The 20,489-nt window shown below is 40.7% G+C and overlaps 1 protein-coding gene across 2 annotated transcripts in view; it reads left to right on the top strand.

Annotated features, from left to right (window-relative positions):
• SEMA6A (semaphorin 6A) overlaps positions 1-19,128 on the top strand; it is a 117,896-nt gene extending 98,768 nt beyond the window's left edge. For both annotated transcript variants that reach the window (XM_058823602.1, XM_058823601.1), the window contains one exon: positions 15,014-19,128. In XM_058823602.1, coding sequence (XP_058679585.1) covers positions 15,014-16,203 — 1,190 coding nt within the window. In that variant the 3' untranslated portion in view covers positions 16,204-19,128. The remainder of the gene's footprint in view (positions 1-15,013) is intronic.
• The last annotated feature ends 1,361 nt before the right edge of the window (positions 19,129-20,489 follow it).

Below are 20,489 nucleotides of genomic sequence, written 5' to 3'. Positions count from 1 at the left end.
AAGATGTCAGGAGCTAAATCCCTGAGCAGTGCCACATCTTTAAGCCAATTTTAGTCAAACACAGGGTTATAATAGAGTATTGGGCAGTGATTTACTGTGCCTTCTGTGTGACTAAGCCTGCATTTCAGACTTTATGTAAAGAAAGCGCCAGTTCATTTAGTCACAGATTTTCTATAGTGGCCATCTGAAAGTGTAAGAAAAGGAACAGATTTAACTGCAAAAGACAGGCAAGGATGAGGAAATCAAGATAATGGTGGGGTGTATTCCAGCACACACCAACTGCCTATGCCACACCTAAAGAAATGCCTATACTTTAGCACTTAACATTTTCAGAATTCAAAACATTTCTGCATTTCACTAACAGTACAAATTTGAGATTTAACTAGCAGAAGTGGAAACATTGAGTGGCAAGATTAGAACCAAGAGCCATTTGCTGTTTATTAGAGAAAAAAAAATTACATCATTGGTAACAGAAGAGGTTGTATTGATCTGGTTATGAAAACAGAGCTTCTGTGCTCCCACATTAGATCCTACAAATAAAAGAATGATGAAGTTTAAAATGGTGTTATCAAATGTGGCTTCTGGAAACAGCAGGTATCCTTGACCCGTAATTGTCCACCTGCATAGATTTCAAGTCAGGCTATCCATTTCCAGGCTGCAATGAGCTGTAGAGGTTTGTCTTACTAAAAGAGGGAAAAAACTGTCATTGCCCCAGGACCCTGATGTGCTTTTTCAATAACAGAGGCCACATCTAATTTGTCAAGGCAGCTGCTCAGAGTTCAGGGCACCAGAACTATTGTGTGGTGGAGCAGATCCCCAGCTGCATTCATCCGCTGTCACCCGGTGAGGATGGCTCAGTGGAGGAGCACAGACTGCCTCGTGCTCTTGTTTGACCTTTGTAGCACTGACATATTTATCAAGAGCTGGGAATTCGCTCTAGGGTGTGCTTGCTCCACAGAGACACTATTCTATCCAGAAACAGCAAGGCATAGCTGGTGGACAGGTTACCCACGTTTTTTTCCTGTGATGTTTATATTCATTATAAGGAGATGTCGTGCTAAATAAAGATGCTGAATTGAGGAGAGTCTGGCACTTTAAACAAGAGATTTCCGACACTGGTTTAACATTCAAAGGGATTTAATAGCAGAAAATCTAATAGCTGAAAGATATTTAAAGCACCTTTTAGTTTTCTTAATGCCAGTGTACGATTAAAATGTCAATATGCTGTTGAGATATTTGAACAATTCATTTTTCTCATATAGGATGTGCCGAGTTTCAATTACCGTATGAATTAATAGTTCAGATGTGATGTGGTAATTTTGCAATGACCTAAACATAGACAGTTCTGGTTCAGAGCACTGTTAATATGGTCTGTAAACTGTCAACTGTCTAATTACCTGCCCTGTAAAAAACACCACCTACATTTTTCTCATATTTATTAACTTTTAGTTAATAGTTATCAATATTTCGTTAATTATATAGGAAGGATCCCAAATAACTTTTACATTTTTCTTAGTTTCCTTTGACTGTAAAATAGGCACATTTAATTCCTTGTGTCAGCATGGGCTGGTGCTTACTGATCAGCAGCATGTAGTTAATTAAAAAATTAAAAACCTGAAGAGGGCATAATTGAGGTTTTGCAATCTCAGTTTTATTGAACATTAAATACAGATAACAAATTTTATTGTGTTTGGGAAGCAGTTGTTCCTCTGAATGTCTTTAATTTAGTCAGGTGTTTAGGGAGGCATCCCTTTGAATTCTTTGATAGCCATTTAGTGAGGCACTGTACTCTCTGCTATCTGGTTATTATTGCAATTTTTGCTGGACTTTAATCATGTGCTCTAAGATTGTGCCGGTGGCTGAGAGAGAGGATAGGGAAAAGACATTTCCTTATTCTCCTGTTACAAAAATGTGTCTTAAGGCTCTTTATTGAGAAGTTTTGAAGCAGATAGCGTATCAAAAATGCATGTTCTAACACCCCTGTGAGGGAAAAGAAAAGGAGGTTTGCTGGCAAAGCTGTAAGTTTGGTTTTTTTTAATCTCAGTCCTTCATGTCCTCAGAAGGGACTTGTCACAGTTAGGCAACTAAATGCACAAACAACTCTGTGTACACTGAGCATTGGTGTTTTCAAACCACCAGCTGATAGTCTGATAACTCTCCCTGCCCCAGCAGAGCAGGATAAGTCAGGGTCCCTGCTCAAGTGGATTTTAACAGCTCCATTGGCATTAGAAGGGCTTAGAGCAGTTTATAGAGTAGTTGCTCAGGAAGCATTAAGAAGAACTTCTGGCACAGCTATACAATATCACAAACATTTGGAAATGGCTAACAGCATATTCATCACCAATTTTGTGTTGGCCAGGATATTAAACTCTTGTTCTTCTACTAGCAACCAAAGATTGCTATCAACAAAGATTGCTTATCTCTGTGAAATAAAATCTCAGCTGAGGGGGCAGCCTGATAGCATTGTCACAACTGGGCATCAACTAGACAGTTCTTTCATATGCCCATCAAGGATTTTTTTAATTGGAAAATAACACCAGCTGCATGCTGTCAATAATATGCCATCTTGTTCATGTTCCATCCCATCTTACCCACAATTGTGATAGAAAATAAAAGAGCAGCTGTTATATAAAAAGAAAAGGCAGTTGGGGGAAAGCAGGCACATTTTTGAAGCCCTACAAAGCTACTGCTATCCGCTATCATGTCCTTGTAGAGAGAAACAGAGGGGTATTTTTGGAAAGCCTGAAAGATCTGCAGTTGCTGAACACAAACAGTACCACACATATAGAGAATTTAAGCATGTGCAGAAACACCTGACCAAAGCCTTCACTAAAATAATTCCAAAAGTCTTTTGAGAAGCACATATGTTTTTGATGTTTTCTTATTCTTTAAATCAGTAAATTCTTATTCTTAAATAAATATCAAGTGTCTGTTTGCAAGCAAGCAGGTTGAGTGCAACAGAAGCCATGGTGCTGGGTGGACACTGAGTACCGCTGGTTTTTGAGGATCCTCACAGAAGTGGTATTAACAAGTGGTGCAGGAAAGGCCATCAATGTGACTTTGAGGCCATGGCCAGCACTGGAGAAATTTATTTCTGCTACCAGCTCATGGCTCCCATCAAGGAGCTCAGCAATTCTCCACGTGCATTCATTGCTGAGTGAGTCCCAGTCAGAGCCTCTCAAAGGAGGGCACAGTGCAGGAGTTCCCTCTGTCCTTTCTTCTGCCTGCTGTGCACACTGAACCTCCTGCACTCACCACAGCCTCTGCAGAGGTTTGTGCAATCATGGCTCATAACAAGGAACATAAAGAGCACTGCTCTTTTCTCGCAGACACCATGCAGCTTTATCTCTACAAAACAGGAGTCTCTATTCAGTGTCTTAAAGAATTCTTACAGTTTTGCTGTACTTTACATGTTTTTTGTCTAAATCTGACCAGCAACAGCCAATGTCCTGTGGCAGTCATCCAGTAAGATCAATTAATTTTGTGTACACAGGGGTTTATTTATATCTCAGTGTGCAGTTCACACTCATTGAACTAATATCAAATCAGTAGCTACTTTCATATACCCAGCATCAAGACCTGGAAAAACAATACAGTTTATCTCTACTTGCTCATGGCAAGACAACTTGATACCATCAGCAGTGCTCCTCTGAAAGGTTTGATCTCACCTACACCATGTTATATGTCCCCAAGTGAAAAGAGATCATGATAAAAATTCATAGGGTTCCCATGCTAGGAAAATAAATTAGGCTTTAACCTCTTACATGGGAGTTTGTATATCTGTAGATCAGTATATGTCTTGAGAGCTAATCTACAAATGTGAAAAACCCAGTCATGTTCCTTGTTGCAGGAGCTACCTTCATGTTGACTAACTAGCTGCATAAGCTCCCTGCTTTCCTGCAGCGCTGGAAAGTACTGGGTTAAAGAGCATGAGCGGGAACTGGACAAATGACTGCAGTAAATCCAGAAAAGTAAAATTTGACCCAGTAGCAGAACTGATTGCAAGCCTGGGGGAGTTGTTATTTGCAGCAGTAACGCTGCTGTTTGTGAGATGTTTGGTAAAGCAGACAGGTATGTCTGCCTAGCCTGCTGCTGGACGATTGAGAGGGAGTCTGCATGGGATTTGGTTGTATGTTGGAGAGGACACTGGTTTGCCCACACTGCTCTGGGTGTGTTACTGCTGGACTCAGGGCAGCTTTACTGGAGCTGGGGCAGGAACCTACTTGCTAATGTTTGTCCTCTGAGATGAAGCTACAGGTTCACCTCATCCAGGGAAGAGACTGGCCATAGTAATTACTAAGCGTGTTACAAAATGTACACAGGAAACATTCAACGAAGTTATGGCAATAAAGTATAAATGTGCACACATTATACCAGCATCTGCAAGGTAGGGAGGTACTAAAAAAAAGAATTAGGCTTAAAAAAAGCAAAGAACTATATATAAGACAGAAAAATGGATGAAAGAAGGTACCACTGGAGATAGAAAATTAAGTGAGACCATAGCAATTTCTGGGCACCAAGTCCATAAGGGAAATCCTGTCTTTTACCTCAGGACATGGCTGGAGTAACTACGTTTGCTTTACTGGACATACTATGGATGTGAATTAATGTAACAGAGGAAAGAAAGGTTCTTTTAGTTGTACTTGAAGAGTTTTGAGATATTGAAGAACTAGCAGTAAAATTAGTCTTGCTGACTGTTACAACCTGTGTTTCAAACTCATCACAATCCCACTTAAAGTATTCAAAGGCAGGTGAGGCAATGGTACTGCAATACAAAGAGAAATGGTAAACCTAATATCAGACATGCATAATCTATTTTTTTAGCAGCTCTGCAAATCTTTCTGGAAGAAGCAGTCTTCCTCAGTATCCCTAGTAGGGGCACATTGTAATTCTTAAGTCCAGGCCTTTTGACTACACCTGCTGTGCTCGTGAGTGTAGCAGAAATGAAGAGCTAATCTACAGTGTTTGTTTCCCGTCATGCAATATACAGTGATGGCATTTTAATCACAGAAGAGGTTTCATCGTTCCTCTGTGTAAAGGCAGAGCTAACAAGGGGTCCAGCCGTGTTCCAAGCACTCACCAGCCCAGCCCAGCTGTGGGGAAAAGGACTGTTTCTAAGAAATACAGTCTGTGTGCATGAATAAACACTGTTGGCTTGGTCACATAGTTGTTCAACAATTTAGTTATAATTTCCAAGAGCTATGGAGAGCAGGAGATATGGGGTACTGTCTTACTATTTGTCTTTGAATGTTTAATAGATGACTCCTTTGTTAGTTCAGCTGTGATGCATTCGGTTGCCCTATTAGCTCAAAATTAGCATTTGCATTTTTGTGTCTTTAAGCAAGATCAGAGTTGATGAGGAAACAATTTTTACTTTTAGATTATGTGCAGTGTTCGAAATTTAACCCAAATTCTACCATAAGGCTGTTTTGAGCTTCAGCCTGCTAAGCAGAGCTGCTTATGTTGACATTCTGCAAACTTCTCTTTTCCCTGTTGTGCAGAAAGGCCATAGTTCAAAACAGGCTGTATAAAAGGAGAGGAAAAGCCACAGAATTTCTCAGTGACAGCTTCTTTTTCCTTGACACTATTCATAAAACTTCTTCCAGAAAGGCACTGCGCTGCTCAGAATACATAATGCCCGCATCAGGACAAAAAAAAAGCTGAAAAAAAAAAGAAACACCCAACACTTGTTCTGTGCCATCAGAGGAGCTCCTTGCAGTGAAATGGGAACTGTGATGATGAGAGATTCACTTTGCAAGCTACAACAACTTCTCTGGAGCCCAGAAATTATGCATATTCAGCCAAACATATGTAAATCTATTTTAACCCAGCTGTGAAAGATCCCCTGAAGTAAGCTAATAAAGAGCAGCTGTATATGCTTAAGCTTATCCCAGGCATACTAGAAAGGTCCCAGAATGTGCACTGAGCTTCTTGTACGTCATTAGAGGAAATGCTGCAGACTTTAAAGGAAATTTGTGTTTTAAGATGCAAAGCAGCATAAAGTTTGTGTCTGCCGAGACAAGCTACAAAAGAATTAATTTTCCTTGACATTTGGATTTTATAATCTTGTTTTTAACTACTGTGAATGCCTCTGTTTTATGGTTTTGGGGTTTTTTTAAAGCAACCTGATATGTCTGCTTATTCTCCATCATACAGAGGCATCTAAAATTATCATTGCTCACCAGGAAAGGGTGAGAGGTGAAGGAAAGTACCGAAATCAGGAAAGTTTAAAATTATCTCCACCTGCCAGTGGGAGAAAGGTTGTCAAATGCTTTCTAGTGCAAGGCCTGGCCCTGAGCTTAGCCACTGGGACAAACAAAATGGTGCTGGCTTCAGGACTGTAAGGACTTTCATTATATCATACATGCAGGAGGTTGTGTCAGGCAAGCTTTCTCCCATAATTGCAAACTTAACAAACTGGGTCATTTACAGAAGTACTGCTCAGAAGTAACACAATTAAAAAGCTGTAAGACCTTCCTATTCCAGTCTTTTTCAGTCTTGTCTCTCCTTCACTCTGCTGGGGGTGGAAATTGCCTGAGCATGAATTTTCTGGTTCAGGTTTTGTGATTTCCATCTATAATAATCCCCTGTTTCAAAATTCACAAGTGTCAATTCACAAGGCCATGGTGTGAATTTTGTATGGCCACTGTAGCATGCAGAAAAATTGAATTGTGGGCTCATAATCAAACTAAAACCAGATAATTTAAATCCATTCTTAAAATGTTGCTTCAAGAGTCACAAGCTATATCATATAGATGTGTTGGTCTCCCTTCCTTTTGTAAATTACGACCATCTTTTTTCTATAGAGAGTCATGTTGGCAATCATTCATGGAGAGTGGAGAGAAATGATAAAATGATGAACCAGCTGAAAGAAGAAATTAAACCACTGTTAAAGATCAGTTGATAAACTTGTCCTAGAGGGATTGTTTCTGAAATAGATCTGATAGGGGAACAGAAAACCCTAACAGAGGCCACTAGAGCTGATCAGATTGCTTAGGTAGTTTTCAAAGCTTTGTTGCAGATTACTTCAGTCACATTATTTATTGATTTTTTTTTCATAGTTCTGAAGTATGATTTCTTCTCATATCTCCAATGATCCCCAGGCTTTTTGTAACTGCAAGTTTTTTCTTTAACAAATTCATTCTCTTTCCAACTTCATGCACCCACTTTTTCCTTGCTGGATACCTCAGACTACTAGCTCAGGCAGCTGGCTTTGAGAGCCCTAGGGTGGAGTATGAAAGATGGATTGCTTTTCTCAACACAGTCATGCAAAACTTTAGAGTTTTAGACCTTTACAAGTCAACTATACAACTTTACTGAGAGGGAAGGCAGGGGAAAGCATTTTCCAGCAGCTTGAAGTACGAATGTTTGGGCTGGGCTTTTTCCTAGCTGGTGACACCAGGAGTTCAGAAAAATGGGTACTGGTTAGTGTTGCACTGAGCCAGCACAATGAGTCCTGGCAGCCAGAAAAAAGATGAAGATAAGGTGTTCTCACTGTTTTCAACACAGCAATTCCATTAAAGTGGCAAACACCAAGTCATTGGGATAATAGTGTGGTTGGTTTATATAAAATCTTCAAATTATTCCTTCAGGAAAACATAAGCTCTCAGAAGTGCATGGTAGACTTTGATCATTCCTCTGTTTTTCTGACACTGAAAGCCCAGAGTTCAGTCTAAATTTGTCTGGAGATTTTTGTTGTTTGGTTGTTTTCTGGGGGTTGTTTTTTTTTTTTTTTTTTTTTTTTAATTATGATTGCTAGTTAAAAAAGAGGAAGAAAGCTTGTTAATACCTGCAGGGATTTTCCAGTCTGAAATAGTCTTTTAGCAGCATGAGACTACCTGTAAATACATTTCTAACACCTGGAGACACATGCTGAAAACCTTTTCAGTGGTATTTTAAAAAGATATTCTGAAGCCCATAAAAACCTCCATTCATAATGAGGTTTTTCACCAATGTTTCTTGGAAGCGTAAGGTGAGGGAAATGTACATCCTACAGAGAAGCTTGCACTGAAGAATGAAATTAACTGCTGAGTTTTCACCTTAGATAACAATGGTAAAGAAATCATTGTGCTTTTCTGGAACAATGGCTTTTTCAGTGGAAAGTCTCAAGTGATTTTGTAGCTATTGGAGATGGATGTGGGCTTATTCCCATTTAGCTAGAGAGATGACACTTAACACCGCGATGACACTCATGCCTTAACTGCTCTTAGTGTGTGGTCTGGAGATAAATATTACCTTATTTCCTGATAGTCATTCCCTCATTTCCCTTCCAAAACATCATTCTTCATTTCCCACTTTGGTGTTTCAAGTTCCATGTGTGTCACCATTTTGGGTTATTACTTTACCTTTGGAAAGACAGACAATGACAGCTCCCTGTGGATCTGATCACAGAGCAATTGTGGTGCTTGTGGCATGTAGTCTTCCCATTTCCCAGGATACACCTGTGCCAGCCATAAGTCATTTCTTTGTCTCCACACTGCAGCAAACTGCAGTGCTCAGACTGAAAGGTGTTACTTTTCAGGACAGGTAGCTGTTACTCATACACAGGAGCTTGCAGTGGCAGGCCGGGTATCGCTGTCTGTCCCCAGAGTTATCCTTACCAGCTTCAGCCTCCTTGTGGAAGAGGGCAGCATCCAAACTCTTGTATCACTAAAAGTCATCAAGCTTTATTCAAATTGGGGAATGATTTGCTGGTTGTTTTTATTATTAATGAGTTGTGAGGGCTATAAGCTGCAATTTCAGCTTGTACTCACTGCAAAGCATACACCAGAACTTAGACTGAAAGGAATGTGGCTGTGGGGCTTTTCTTGATGTCCTGCCATTCATGTCACACAGGGATCACAGGTGAGACAAGGAAATTTAGGCTTCATCATGAGATGTTTCTTTTTATGCTGTACACGCTAAAAGGATACAGAGCTTTTTCTGGGCCTCTGGAGTCCAGGTCTCCTTTCTGCAGATGCCTGTTTTAATTGCTGTTCTCCTGAGACAAACACCTTACTTCAGATCTCTTTCCAGGGAGACCTTTGATCAGCACTTTTCAACTGCAGCTTTTTAACAGGTTTTAGCTTGCTTTCACTTAGTTCTGAGAAAATAAGTCAAAGGCTTTAGAGAAGTCAAGGGCTGTCATACTTACTCCTTCCGTACAAAAAGTGAGCTGTTTATCCTGCCAAGAGAGGAAGCTTGTTTAATGTAATTTACTTTTGGAAAATTTGCTTTGCCTTTTTTTTTCCCCTCTTTTTAATTACTTTATTCTTTGGGTGCTCATTAAATTGATTGCTTTATTACTTGTTCTAGAGCCACCTCCATTTGAAAGATTTTACTGGTAGGTCTGTGTTTTGTCCTCCATTTGGTTAATCTCAAAGGCACGTCATACACTTGTCCTTTTCCAGAGCTCTTTATGCTGTACTTCCCCCAGTGTTGTCCAAGATAGCATACAATGTCTAAAAATTGCTCTGGCTAGCTCCTTGAGCCATGGGGGACAAATTCCTTAAGACAATTTTAAAATTTCTGGTATCTAAGTAGGTTTACTTCTTTTTTCTATCATGGTCCACACTTACTCCCTAACTTTGTTACATTTCTGATTACAGATCAGAGTGAGGATTTGTTTTTTTTAAGTAGCAGGGGGAAAAGGAGTAACTAATTCAGTCTCCATGTCATCCCTTCTCTGTCCTCCTTTGATGAAGTTTTTTGTGTTGATATTCATTATTCTTATTCAGTTATGCTCATGCAATATATTCCTTAGAATGAACTTAATCCCTTTGTGATTTTTTCATTTTAATTACATTGCTACCCTTGGAATTTCTTTTCTATTACAATTAGAAAGAGCAGAGCATCTCTGGAATAGTTTCATCAGTATTTTCATACACATCTTGCTTTTTAACTTGTTTTGTTTTAGCATAGGTACTGAATGATTTTGTTAATTGGTGAAAAGAGGGAGCCTCACTTTCCTGCTTATGATAGTCTAGCATACAGGAGATCTATATCTTTGTATAACCTCTGGTCTTTTCTGTATTATTCTTACCCAGAGACATATCACAAGTCTGCCTTTCCCATCTCCCGTAACTTTAATAATAGTATATATATTATTGACATAAAATGTAATATCTCCTTGCTCATTAGTAACAACTACCTTTAGCTAGATCAATGCTGTACTCATGGGATTTATACATATCCTAGCTCATTTCAGAGTTGAATCACTTGAAGGTCTGGAAGCATTTTTCTAAGTGTCCTCTTAACCAACCAGCCAGCCCAAACTGTGTACCTTAGCTAGAGGCTCTGCTGGAAGAAGGAATCAATTATGCATAGCAGTACAACACAATACCAGATCAAGTCTTCTCTCTCATTAGATGAGTGAGAAGAGGTGATTTTGCCTGTTCCAGACTGTTACAGTGCAGGGTATACTGACTGAGGAATGGCAATGTTAGGAGATGCAGACAAAAGGACATGGGATGAAATTACAGAAAGTTAATGGAGGAGGAAGGATCAGGTTGTCTATGGGAATCAAAATAGCCATGCAAAAGGGAGAATATCAGGTGACTAGACTGTCTCTTTTAGTAGCCAGAAATAATATTACATCACATGCAGGGGGACCCTGAACTCGTAAGCCCCACTGTGATTTGTAAAGGAGAGAGCTTAAAAAGAAGCGTCCAGGGAGGTCACTAAATGTCAGAATGTTTGGGGCATTAGTGACACAACATGTAAGATCTCATCCCTGAAGATGCAAATATTTGATGTAATCTATTTCTTTGTAGCATTTTCAGGGTTACTTTTCTTTTTACCACCACCCAGCTTCAGAGTACAATGTTAATACAGATAATTCTGTCAAAATGATCCCTTTCAAAATAATAGTTTGTTGTTATCCAAGGTGATAGGTCTCAATGCACTAGAGAAAATAGTCTGGGGTGTGGATTCAGACCACATAAAATGAAATAAGTAGTGTCTTTTCACTTTTGCAAATGATAAAACAGGAAACAAACAGGAAAGTGCTAGACATAATATTTTAAATGTATTTAATATAGAATAATAATTTTATTATTAAATAAAATGTTTTAATATGGGGACACTTATATTTTACTGGCTCTATGCAGCCAGCCCATTCAGTTTTCCAGTACATGATGTCTTAAAAGAATGTCACATAATAAATAAATGTAAGAGGTGTTTCCTCAAGCCTGGAAGTCAGAATATTTTACTTGCCTCTCAAAAATGTAAACCCCACATTTTTCTGATTATTTTCTTCTTCATTTTAATTCCTTGAACAACAAGTGCAAATGAAGGATGCTGGACTTGCCATGTGGGCTGTGATGTTCTTTAAGAATTGCAGGCCTAGGTAAAAGCACAGAGAATACAGTCTGTGAAGTGACATGAACAGTTTGCCTCACACTTGACATGGTGGGGATCACACACTTCCTTAGTCATCTCTCTGTGCAGGCAGTTACTGCTGATGTTAAGGTTTGACATGTTGATGGACAACAACTGCAATTATCAGCCTATAGGCTGTTAAATTCCAGACCACCCCCACCCATCCTGTGGTCATGACAGTAGGATGCTGAGCATTTCTCCTACTTTTTTATTACTTATTTTTTAATCTATTCCAGGGACACCTATGAAAGGTCAAATCTTGCCCTTTTTTTTTTTTTTTTTTTTTTTTGTTTTTATTTACATTGAAGTTAGTGGGATTGTTTGTATGACTAATGACACATGGAAGAGATCTCTGGTAAGAAATAAACTATATCATTAAACTGACTTTGTTTCCAGAGAAGATGTGCCTGCCTAGAGAAAAGGCACTAATGTTAAATATCCTTTAGTGTAGGAAACATAATAAACATCAGGAAGGTTTGAGTTCAAGAGGAAAGAGCTGGAATTAGGATATTTTAAGAGACTTATAAATTTCTGCATGTAAAACACCAGCAGTGTGCACAACATCATTTCAGCTACCCCTTTCATGAACACAAAGGGTCATGCAGTCTGGACTGTGCAGGAATTTTGTCATGTGAGTACTAATGTTTTGATATCTCCTGGTAACCTAAAGCTGAAGATTTTACATTGCTTTTTCATGCAGTGATGGAGGTTTGTGCTTAAGGCTAGCACTCATAGAGTAGGACTTAGCCTCAAGCAGAAGACTGAGAGTGCAGAGCTTGAAGTTCCCCTCAGCCAGCAGAAATTTCAGGCTTGGACATGAGTTTTTGCATCCTGTCACCAGATACCTGAGAGAGGTGACAGCATTTTCCCCCTGAACTCCCAGTCACAAGGAAGTTTTAGGTAGCAATGAAGTCTCCTCTAAGCTGAACAAACCAATTATTTTAAGCCACACTTCATCACTGATGCCCTGTAGTCTTTCCATCATTTTTGTGTGTTGGAATGTTGACTCATTCCAATATTTTTATATGGTTAGCCATTTTCCCACCATGGAAAAGGGTCCTTTTCCCATGGCCCTTTTTCCCACCATTATGGCTGAGTCACATTGAGCTTACCATCAACCAAAAATGCCATTTCCCTTCGCACAGCTGCACTCCAGCCTCTTGCTCCCAATCTATATATAAAAAAATATTAGAATTATAGTATCACAGAACAATTTATGTTGGAAAAGACCTCTGGGATCATCAAGTTTGACCTTTAACCTAGCACCACCGTGATCTCTTCTAAACCACATCCCCAGGTAGCACATTGACATGCTTTTTGATCACTTTCAGGGATGATGATCCTACCACTTCCATAGACAGCTTGTTTCAATGACTGACCATCCTTTCAGTGAAGAATATTAAGTTAGTAAGATATGACTTTCCTGTCATGAATCCATGCTTTTGGGCTTTGACTGTAGGTACTTACACCCTTAGGTAGGCACTGAGCAGAGATTTTGAGTTTTTTCCATGCAAGACACATTGGATAAGTTCTCAAAGGGCCATGCCTGAGAAGTTTGTGTACAGAGACTTTTAAAGGTGAAGCTTTTCCTAACTTCATTCTTCCCATCCATTTAAGACTCTCTATCTGATTCTCTGGTTAATCTCTGCAAACAGTTTTACAAGCGTAAATAAATTTGGCCACAAAATGCTGCAGAGTCTAGGATGCAAATATCAGCAGGTGAAGGATCACAGGAGACCAACACCTTTGCAGTGAAATATAGTTCCTGCTGACTGTGCTGTAACCACTAGACTGTTCTTCTACATACAGCAATTTTGTACGTGCATTTAAATTACAGAATAAGGTTTTACTGCTTCTTGCTGACAAAGAAGCTGATCACAAAGAATAGAAGAGTCTGCCTCTGAAGAAGCTTCTGGGCTTTAAAAGAGAGTTGTCTTAGAAACACTAAATTTGAAGATTGTTTCTAATTATATATTGTTTTCTGAGTTTTACTTTCCTGCCCTTACAGTTTACTATTAGGACATTTATGTGAATGCCGGATCATATTTTCTTAAGTGATCATCTGCTCTTGCTGTTTATTCTCCTTGTGAAATCATAATCCTTTGTATTGTCACAGCACAATAATTTCTGCGGCACCCAGCTGCAATGTCACGTGCAGGTGCTTATGATTTCAAGAGCTGTTTTGCTTTTAAATATAAAGTTCATCTCTTGTATGCAAATATCTCTTGTCCACCTAAATGCTGCAATCAACTTGGGACAGAAAAATGGGAACAATACTATATCTGGCCAGAATACTTATCAAAGGCTTCTGTGAAATAGTGGTAACTTTTTAATATTCTTTTAACATAGTTTGGTTCTGATTCTGGATTGTAATTACCTTCTGTGCAAAAAACATGAAAAAACCTTATTTTAGGAGTTGCTTAACAAGATGAAAGTTTTGTACCTTCATAAAGTCTCAGGAGAGCCTTGGAGTTGTATTTTCTGCCTTGCTATCTCTCCCGAAATAAGGACAACTATTACATTTCCTTTGAGCATGTGGAGCTTTTAATCCCCTGGCACTTGGGCCTTTTCTGGAAGAAGAGGTTGGAGAGATATTCCTTCAGTTCCTTGTCAAACTGTGGCTGCTCGTTGCAAACAGTGAGAACAAAACCAGAAATTAAAAAAAAAATGTCAAACAAGAAACACAACAAAAAAATTACAGGCTTTTTGCTTGTGTTTCATTAGTGCTGCTAGCTTGGTGCCCTTATCAGGAAAAAAGCTTACTTTGGAAATTTAGGATATTCATTAATGCTGCGCTAGGGACTTCAAGTGGAGGAGGTGTCTCCTCAGACAGTGGGTGCTTGGATGGCCAAGTAGGATTTGACAGTGACCTCTGACCACAGGATGAGGCATCAGGTCAGGTCTTTTAGAACAGAAAGCATAGGCTTCAGCACGGAGGTCAACCTATTCATGTGTTCAGAAAAGAGAGAGCTTTTAAAATTAAAATAGCAATGACAGTCACCCAGCAGGCTCAATAAATTTCAACATTGTGCTCTATCTTTCATAGTTACTCAAGCCTCTTTCTGAAACCCAGGCATGTGACACTGACTTATAAAACACATGACATAGATAACAGAATAAAGAACAGAGAAAGAAGCCTTAAACAATATGGGATGCACTTCTTTGGTATTCACCAAGACTTTATCTCCTCTCCTCCATTTAAAGGCTTTTGAATACCAATGACTTACCATAGTAAAAATAAGATGGTATTAGCCTAGGAGAGATCAGAAAGAGGAAGGTGAGGAATGAGTAGTATGTCAGAGGAGAGCTAAAAGATCTGCTGAAGTCAGTGTGAATTGGCCAGGACCAGGATTTCAAAACAATTGTACTTGTGCTACAAGTAAATTACCTTTCGACTCCTGAACTTTGTAGTCTTCAGCTGCAGATCTGAAAGCTGTTCTGAAAGCTGAAGGCTGTACATGGATGATGTAGCTGGCAGGTAGAGTATGTCTCCAAATTTGAACAAGCTGATAAACAAAATCCCCCTGGCAAAACACAAAGCAACCTCGCAGGGGCACACCTTTGAATAAAGTAGTTAATGATAAGTAGCCTTCCCCCCATCCCCGCTCCTCCTTTGTCTTTAGTTTGTTTAACCTCTGTATGCTGTCTATTGCAGGAGTGATTCGGGAGAGTTACCTGAAAGGTCATGATCAGCTGGTGCCAGTCACCCTGTTGGCCATTGCTGTGATTCTTGCTTTTGTCATGGGGGCCGTGTTTTCGGGAATCGTAGTGTACTGCATCTGCGACCACCGCCGCAGAGACATGGCTGCCGTGCAGAGGAAGGAGAAGGAGCTCACCCACTCCCGCCGTGGCTCCATGAGCAGTGTTTCCAAGCTCAGTGGCCTCTTTGGGGATGCTCAGTCCAAGGAGCCAAAGCCTGAAGCTATCCTCACGCCTCTGATGCACAACGGCAAGCTGGCTACCCCAGGCAGCACTGCCAAGATGCTGATCAAAGCTGACCAGCACCATCTGGACCTGGCTGCCCTGCCAACCCCGGAGTCCACCCCAACCCTGCAGCAGAAGAGAAAGCCCAGCCGAGGCAGTCGGGAATGGGAGAGAAACCAGAACCTCATCAATGCCTGCACAAAAGATATCCCCTCGATGGCCTCACCAGTGATACCAACTGACCTGCCACTCAGGGCTTCTCCCAGCCACATCCCCAGTGTTGTGGTCCTGCCCATAGCCCAGCAAGGCTACCAGCATGAGTATGTTGACCAGCCAAAAATGAGCGATGGTGCTCAGATGTCTGTGGAGGACCAGAATGCCACCCTTGAGTACAAAACTATCAAGGACCACCTCAGTAGCAAAAGCCCCAGCCATGGAGTTAACCTAGTGGAAAATCTCGACAGCATGCCTCCAAAAGTCCCCCAGCGGGAGGCTTCCCTGGGGCCCCCGGGCACCTCGCTGTCACAGAGCGGGCTGAGCAAGCGGCTGGAGATGCACTCCTCTGCTTACAGCGTGGACTACAAGAGAAGCTACCCCACAAACTCACTCACGAGAAGTCATCAGGCATCAACCCTCAAAAGAAACAACACTAACTCCTCCAACTCGTCCCACCTGTCCCGCAATCAGAGCTTCGGCCGGGGTGACAACCCACCGCCGGCCCCGCAGCGAGTGGACTCCATACAGGTCCACGCTGCGCAGGCACAGGCTGTGACTGTATCCCGGCAGCCGAGCCTCACTGCCTACAACTCCCTGACGAGGTCAGGCTTGAAACGCACGCCCTCGCTAAAGCCAGATGTACCTCCCAAACCTTCCTTTGCTCCGCTCTCCACGTCCATGAAGCCCAACGATGCATGTACATAATCAGAGGGGAGGGGGAGTGGGAGGAGGATGGCAATTAAGCAGAAGTTGCTTAACTTCTGAAGAAAGCCAGTGTTCTGCAACTGTTATCACTCGCTCCTCTGAGAAGACGGTTGTTGCAAGCTGAAGATGTGTTGGATTTCTGCTCTCTGGGAAAAGTGGAATATTTTTTTAAACCCGAGCCATATGACCCATGGTTGAAGGTTTGCAACTGCAGGATTCACCCACACAGCCTGCCAGTTCTTTGCTCAAAAGACTAACCCTCCATCAAAAACATTGAGCCAAAAGCACACAGGTGAAAATGACTGTGACATTTCACCCCCTGCCCCTAACTGCACAGTGCATTCCTGAACTGGGAAACAGCGCTCTGAAAAGCAAAACAAATGTAAAAAACCATACAAATGTAAAAAAAAAAAGAAAAAAAAAAGAAAAAAAAAAGAAAAAAAAAAGAAAAAAACTTTTAAAAAAGGAAGAAAAAAAAATCAATTGATAAAGCTAACTCTGACTTAACAATGGCAGAGGTTTACCACTAGCAGGTACTGTGAAATGATGCCCTTCAGTGTTACAGTCATTTGGTCATAGCAGTTAAATGCCAGCTTGGGCAAACTATGTCATAGATTTCTGCTACCCTTCTCTTTTAACAAATAACATGTGACTGTTAACACAAGTAACTCCTCTTATTTATTGTTCAACTTTCGTTTTTCTTAAGGAACTGACCTACATTATCATCCCATGAGCAGCTTTTCAGAGAAGTACCTTGAAAGTTATACCTATTTAACGTGAAACCCATTAACTGGAGTAACTAGAACTCTTTTATTTTTCCAAGAAATTCACTGAGTTAGATAAGTTGGAGCTGGATTTCTGAACTTCGTGCCTGGACTGCCTGGTTAGCTGAACTAAAAAGGGGATATCTATTTAAGTCTCTCAGCTAATTAGCTGGCTGGGCCTCTGACCTAAGACAGCAACAAATACCGCAAGTTCATAACTTCTAAAGCAGCTGCAAGAGAAACTTAAAAGCTGCACATCTGTGCACCATTGCTATCAACATGGCTTTGTCAGTAGCTAATACTTTCTGTGAAGGCATCAGCTTGTGATGTGCCATCTCATTTCACCTTGCATGTGAGACGGCAAACAAAATCCTCAAACAGTGTGAACTAGCTAATATGCCGGCTGTTACCATGCATAAATTATGGTCTTATCACACGGGTTTTTCGTGGGAATATATCTGTGAATAGCCTGTTTTCTTCCACATGTAAATTTGTGCCTTACACCCTCAGTTGTGAATATTTGTGAGCTGTAGTATGTAAAACCTTTTTCTTTTTCCCCTCTGAGTAATGCAAATATTTATTGATCCTTCCTCCTCCAAGCCCCTTCAAAAACTGGAGTAAAGGCATTGAAAGAAGAATGTGGTGGTTATTTTCATAACCCCACATCCCTAAAGAAATTACGCTAGCACCATACCCTCCAAATTTGACTTTCTAGCTGTGCCAAGTCCTCTCTCAAAACCACCCACTGGTGGTGATGCTCACAAGGCACCATGCTGGGGGTTCTGCCTTCCCCCACCTCCCGCTCCCCCTTTACAGCATGTCAGCGTGGAGATGGTTCTCACTGGCAGCAGGAAAATTACTAACACCCTTGTCCACGGAGCTGGTACATCCCCTGGCTGGGGACAGCACGGGTGAGAGGGGCCAAGCCCTGCAGAAAACCCAGCCGCACATCCTGCAGCATGCAGGGCACATGGAGCTAGGACAGGCAGGCAGGCTCCTGCTGTAGCTACCTGCTGCTCCAGAAGGATGCTGCATATACTTCTTTGGGGAAAAACGGGGGTTTGGGTTTTTTTTTCCTTTGTTTCTTTTGTGTGACTGTGCATGTAGCTAGTGTGGGAGTGTGCGTGCGCACAGGTGTGTGCGTGTGTGTGCGCACGCAGGTGTGTAAGTTCCTTTCCAGTCTTTCAGTTTATGCAAAACGTAGCTGTGTTTTTAATCTGTTACAATAACTGTGTCAACATACTGTAGAAAAATGATGGGGATCGCTTCTAAGCTTTTTATATATATATATATATATATATATCTCTACTGAACAGTATGTTTGAGTAAGGTGGTTGTTTCTGTTTCAATTTGTTTTTTAAAATTTTATACTTCCATTTGTTTTTCAGGGTTTTGGTTTTGTTTCAGAATGATTGAAAAGACAGATTTTAAGTCCACTAGCTTATAGATGGTATATACAAGGTCTGGATGGTCTACACCAAAGTGTGTAACAAGGGTGCTTGCATGTTCTTTCTTTTCATCATGGCTTCTTTTATGAAACAGTTTTGTTCACCCGTAGTGAACTATGCAGACTGGAGTAGATAGATCTGTATCCAAAGCAATGTTGTTGTTTTAATAAAAACAAACTGAAAACCCTTTGAAAACAGTAGGTAGCAAGGTAATTTTTTTAAAAAAATAGCCAACTCAACACCTTCTCACGAAGCTCCAACCCCTGAAGCAGGGTTCCCTTGATATTATCCCTCAAAACATCCTCCCAAAACACAGAGATGGATAATCATGGCAACAGCTTGTGCAGCAATCTGCCTTCACAAAGTACACACAGTTTACTGGGTTGACCTTGAAATGTTCATTTTGTATTCGGTGGGTCTTCTGTTTTCATCCTTTCCCAACCCCAGTTCTCTTCCACCCTCTGCTTTGAGGGATTCATGAACCTATGTGTGCCTTTGCTTTCCACCCTTGCTATACACTCGTAGATGCAACAAATTCAGATTCTCATTTGTTGTAAAGTTGTAAAGTATTGTGATGTCACCAGTTTCCCTTCATTTCCACATCCCCCTAACATGTGATTCACACTTAATGTCGGTTGTAAAAGAAAAAAAAAAGGCAGGAAAGGAAAAGAAAAAGGAGGAGAGATAGGAAATAAAAGCTTTTGATTACATATGGTAATAAAACCAGACTGTTCTACCTTGTTTCTTGTTTCCTGGTTCTCTTGTTTCTAGAGAATTTATCCTTTTCCTTTAAAAAATACAAATAAATGCAATGCTGATAATTTAGATCAGGTTACAGTGAGGAAGAAATTTATTACTTTTTTGCCTCTTACAGGAGATGGGCTTTAGTGTAAGGTGCTGGTAATTAATTAAAAGTTAAATCACACATTTGCTCTCCCTCTATTCATGTTTTGCATTTAGCTTTTATAAGCTTGTTCATCATCAAATATTTATGACAGACTTGATAGTTTAAAAGAGCAAGGCTGGGATTTAGGAACATGTGGTCCACCAAAATAGATCATCATACAGATGTGACTTCATCTCCAGATTTTATGTATTAATAGCAGAGTACCCTGTACTATTTTCTTTCAACAGGCATAAATCTGTTGTGCTTCACAGGCGTAATTTAGAGGATGTTGTCTGAGACTTACTCTGCAAGAAAATAGTAGTGAACAGATAATAACAGGGAGTGTAAAAGTAATGACTCCCTAGTCCTGAGAGTCACTGAAACATATCTGGGTTCTTTGCCTTGATTTTGTGTAAATGGGATCACTTATGCAAAGCCATTAACTACGGTACAAATAAACATTGGTTATGTCCATTACTAGGCTTAATGGACTCGTTTTGTGAGAGGAGTAGGCATTGTGAAGTGTGACTCCATAGATAAAAGGGATCTAATCCAGTAATTTATCCTTGCTCAGATCATATTGGGGCTTTTCTGCCCTGCCAGTACATTCTGTTCAGGACCTATTGTCTTTGTGATACATGCCACATATGTGACACGCAAATGCAGAGCATTGCATGCACCATTTTTCAGTGCCTTGCCCACATACTTGCCTGGTTTTCTCTCAGTGTGGGCTCCCTTCAAACTGGGCACACTGGCATGCAGATGTGTGGTGTGCACACAGGGAGAATGTCTGCTAGGCGTGGGACATGCCCCAAGGAATGCTGAGGGACTCTCCAGCCTGGGGACTGAGGGCAGTGCACAGTTAACACAGTGCTCCACGCTCTGCTGCATTTGACCTGCATGCTGCCAGAGCTGCAGCAGTGGGAAAGCAAAAGCTCTCCAGGTGCTTAGGGATCTGTGTTTCAGTCCTGCAGACAATCCTTTGTGAAATTCCTTTGTCTATTCTTCTGTTTGAAATGCTTTGTATAAGCAGCACCTACAGAAGCAATTCAAAGATTAATATATCTCTTTTTTTAAAATTAATATAAATGCTCCTCCATAAGCAGTGACAAGCCTGGAGAAAAGGGCCCAACAGTGCTGGATGTCTCATTTTGCACAGCTTCTTTATCTCTTGCCAGTGAAAGGAAA

The sequence above is a fragment of the Ammospiza caudacuta genome, chromosome Z, assembly GCF_027887145.1.
Source record: "Ammospiza caudacuta isolate bAmmCau1 chromosome Z, bAmmCau1.pri, whole genome shotgun sequence".
Lineage (NCBI taxonomy): Eukaryota > Metazoa > Chordata > Aves > Passeriformes > Passerellidae > Ammospiza > Ammospiza caudacuta.
Note: the sequence above shows the minus strand (reverse complement) of the source record. Positions and strands in the feature narration are given on the sequence as shown.